The sequence below is a fragment of the Colobus angolensis genome, unplaced genomic scaffold, assembly GCF_000951035.1.
Source record: "Colobus angolensis palliatus isolate OR3802 unplaced genomic scaffold, Cang.pa_1.0 Scaffold440, whole genome shotgun sequence".
NCBI lineage: Eukaryota > Metazoa > Chordata > Mammalia > Primates > Cercopithecidae > Colobus > Colobus angolensis.
The window spans coordinates 1,312,143-1,315,105 of record NW_012117822.1 but is presented as its reverse complement, the minus strand read 5'-3'; the positions used below and the strand labels follow the sequence as shown (position 1 = coordinate 1,315,105).

General features: G+C 35.2%; 1 protein-coding gene across 2 annotated transcripts in view; it reads right to left on the bottom strand.

Annotated features, from left to right (window-relative positions):
• The window catches only part of TERF1 (telomeric repeat binding factor (NIMA-interacting) 1), a 41,108-nt gene that overhangs the window by 7,168 nt on the left and 30,977 nt on the right, over window positions 1-2,963 (bottom strand). For both annotated transcript variants that reach the window (XM_011957430.1, XM_011957429.1), the window contains one exon: window positions 2,189-2,292. In XM_011957430.1, the coding sequence (XP_011812820.1) occupies window positions 2,189-2,292 (104 nt within the window). The remainder of the gene's footprint in view (window positions 1-2,188; window positions 2,293-2,963) is intronic.

Below are 2,963 nucleotides of genomic sequence, written 5' to 3'. Positions count from 1 at the left end.
GCGAAACCCTGTCTCTACCAAAAATACAAAAATCTGCTGGGTGTGGTGGCACACTCCTGTAATCCTAGCTACTCAGGAGGCTGAGGCAGGAGAATGGCATAAACCCGGGAGGCGGAGCTTGCAGTGAGCTGAGATCCGGTCACTGCACTCCAGCCCAGGTGACAGAGCGAGACTCCGTCTCAAAAAAAACAAAAAAACAAAAAAAAACCCCTCATATTAAAGGATCATTTATCTCATTTCCTTTTACCTGATATATCTAGCTATCAGCAAAATATTATAAGCATGCTAAAAAGCAAAAAACACAGTCTGAAGAGACAAAGGAAGCACCAGGACCACACTCAGATATGGCACAGATTTTGAAATGGTCAGACTTGGAATTTAAAATGATTATGATCAATATGTCAAAGGATTTAATGGAAAAAGTGGACAACATGCAAGAACAGATGGGTAAATGTAAATGGAGAGATGAAAACTCTAAGAAAAAACCAAAGGGAAATGCCAGAAATCAACAACATGGTAACAGAAATGAACAATGCCTCTGATGGGCTCATAAGTAGATTAAACACAGCTGAAGAAAGAATCAGTACATTTGAAGATATATTAATAGCAAGTTCTCAAACTGAAAAGAGAAAAAAGAATGAAAAAAGATAAAGGAATACCTAAGAACTGTGGGACAACTTTAAAAGGTGTACATTTGGAATCATAATGGGAACACCAGAAGAAGGAAAGGAACAAAAGAAAGATTTGAAGTAATAATGGCTAAGAATTTTCCAAAACTAAAGACAGACACCAAACTACAGATTCAGGAACCTCAGAAAACACCAAGCAGGATAAATAAACAAACTATATACATGTACATCATATTCAAACTGCAAAAAAAATTCAGTACAAAACGTATGCATGACTGTGGTCACACATGGTAGCATAAGGTTAGCATTTCACTCTTCTCCTTTGGGAATTCACCCAAAAAGCAACAAGAAATAAAATCCTGAAATAAAACTCTGAAAAAAGTAAGTGACATTTACAACCTGAACCATAATGTAGGTAGAAGGGGTATACATAATCAGTGTAACTTAGGTGTATGAAAAAGCAACTTTGTCTACAGATCTCAGGAAACATGTGGTGTATGCTTTTCTAATGAAAATACCCTGAGGTACACCCCCTAAATCTCTGCTCAGCAACAGCAGAAGCTCTCCTCAACCTACTAAAGGCCAGAGATGGCAAGGCTAAAAAAGGGAATCACAAAGGCAAGTAATATGTGTAGGAAGCAAATCAAAAGTAGAAGTTGCTTGCTATGTTCACTGGGGGAGAAATGAAGGGTAACATAACCTTGAGTCACAGAAGATATTCCTAGTAGCCTGCAACTTGACACTATCCGCAACACCTCAGTATGAGCTATTTGCAATTAGCTTGTCAAAAAAAAAAGACACCTTCGAGTAAGAAAATGGTTCCAGCCACAAAAGAAAACAAGGGCCTGACTAGGTGCAGTAGCTCATGCTATAGTCCCAGCACTTCTGGACCCCAAGGTGGGAGGATCACTTGAGCCCAGGAATTCAAGACCAGCCTAGGAAACATTGTGAGACACCATCTCTACAAAAAAAGGGGGAAACACACACACACACACACGCACACACAAGCACAAAAACAATGACCAGATTTATCCATCTGCTGTGAACAACTAGACAATCAAAAAATATATAAAATAATGGTTTCAGACACTGGACAGATGGCACAAAACTATAGTCACTGAAAGCGGAAACAAATGAATCAAGCCTTAAATTGATCCACCTTAATAAAATGTTGTGATCAAATGGTATCTTTTCTTTGTTTTTAAGTAAAGAAAAATCTTATTTAAACTGGATCCCTGTTAGGAAATTTAAATATCAAAGCTTATAACATGGAGTTAGGTCCCACCTTACATCTAATAAACAGATTTTATGATCTATCACAATAATTCCAAATAGATGTCAGTACTAACACCCAACTTAAGACTTTTTAATGTGGGTGAAGTACTTCATTTTGAATAGGCTGATCAGTCACCTAATCTAAGATGGCAAAATAAAAGATGGCAAAGCGTAAATATTTTATACTCAAGATTTTTGGGAGGTTGAACAGAAATAATCACAATTATTCAAGTTATAACTTTAATGTCCATAAGTGTTATTCAAATATAAAAAAAACCAAATACCTGTTTTTTTCTAGCTCGATGTTTTTCAGGAGTTACCGGTTGACTCTTTGAAACAGGTATTCTCCTTTCAGTGGCTCTTCTGCTTTCTTTTTTCTTTTTTCTACCTAAAAGTAGAAAAATAATGTCATAAATATTGTTTCACATTAAAGAAAAAAGAGCAATTATATTTTTAACGATTATCATGAAATTCTTTTAAGCTATTCTAAGAAAAAGTACTCTACATGTTTGATTCTTTTCCTTCAAATCTGGAAGCAGTATGGTATAGTACAAAGATCAGTCTTTGAAATCAGATGGGGAGTGTTTTGAGACTTGATTCTTTTATAAATCATTAAATCTTTCAATAAATCATTAAGTCTTTAAATAAATCATTTCACATCCCTGAACCTGTCTTTTCATCATCTGTTTAAAAAAAAAAGGAAAAATATTTATTGCATAGGATCGTTGAAATTTTCTTACAATGTTTTAGGAGTACTAAGAAGCATAATCCTTTCCTAACTCCTTCTTTCTTACTCATAGTTTGATAAGACAAGAAATATACTTAACTGAAAAGAAACAGAACTGTAATTATTGAAAAATGAATTGTTTGGGCAGAAAATCTAAGAGAATCTACAAATAGAATTAAAAGATCAGTAAGATCAATACACAAAAAGGATTTCATTCATTAGCAATAGGATTTCTAGTCATTAGCAGCAAAGAGTTAAAATAATTTAATTAAAACAATAGAGTGTGGCCGGGCGCGGTGGCTCAAGCCTGTAATCCTAGCACTTTGGGAGGC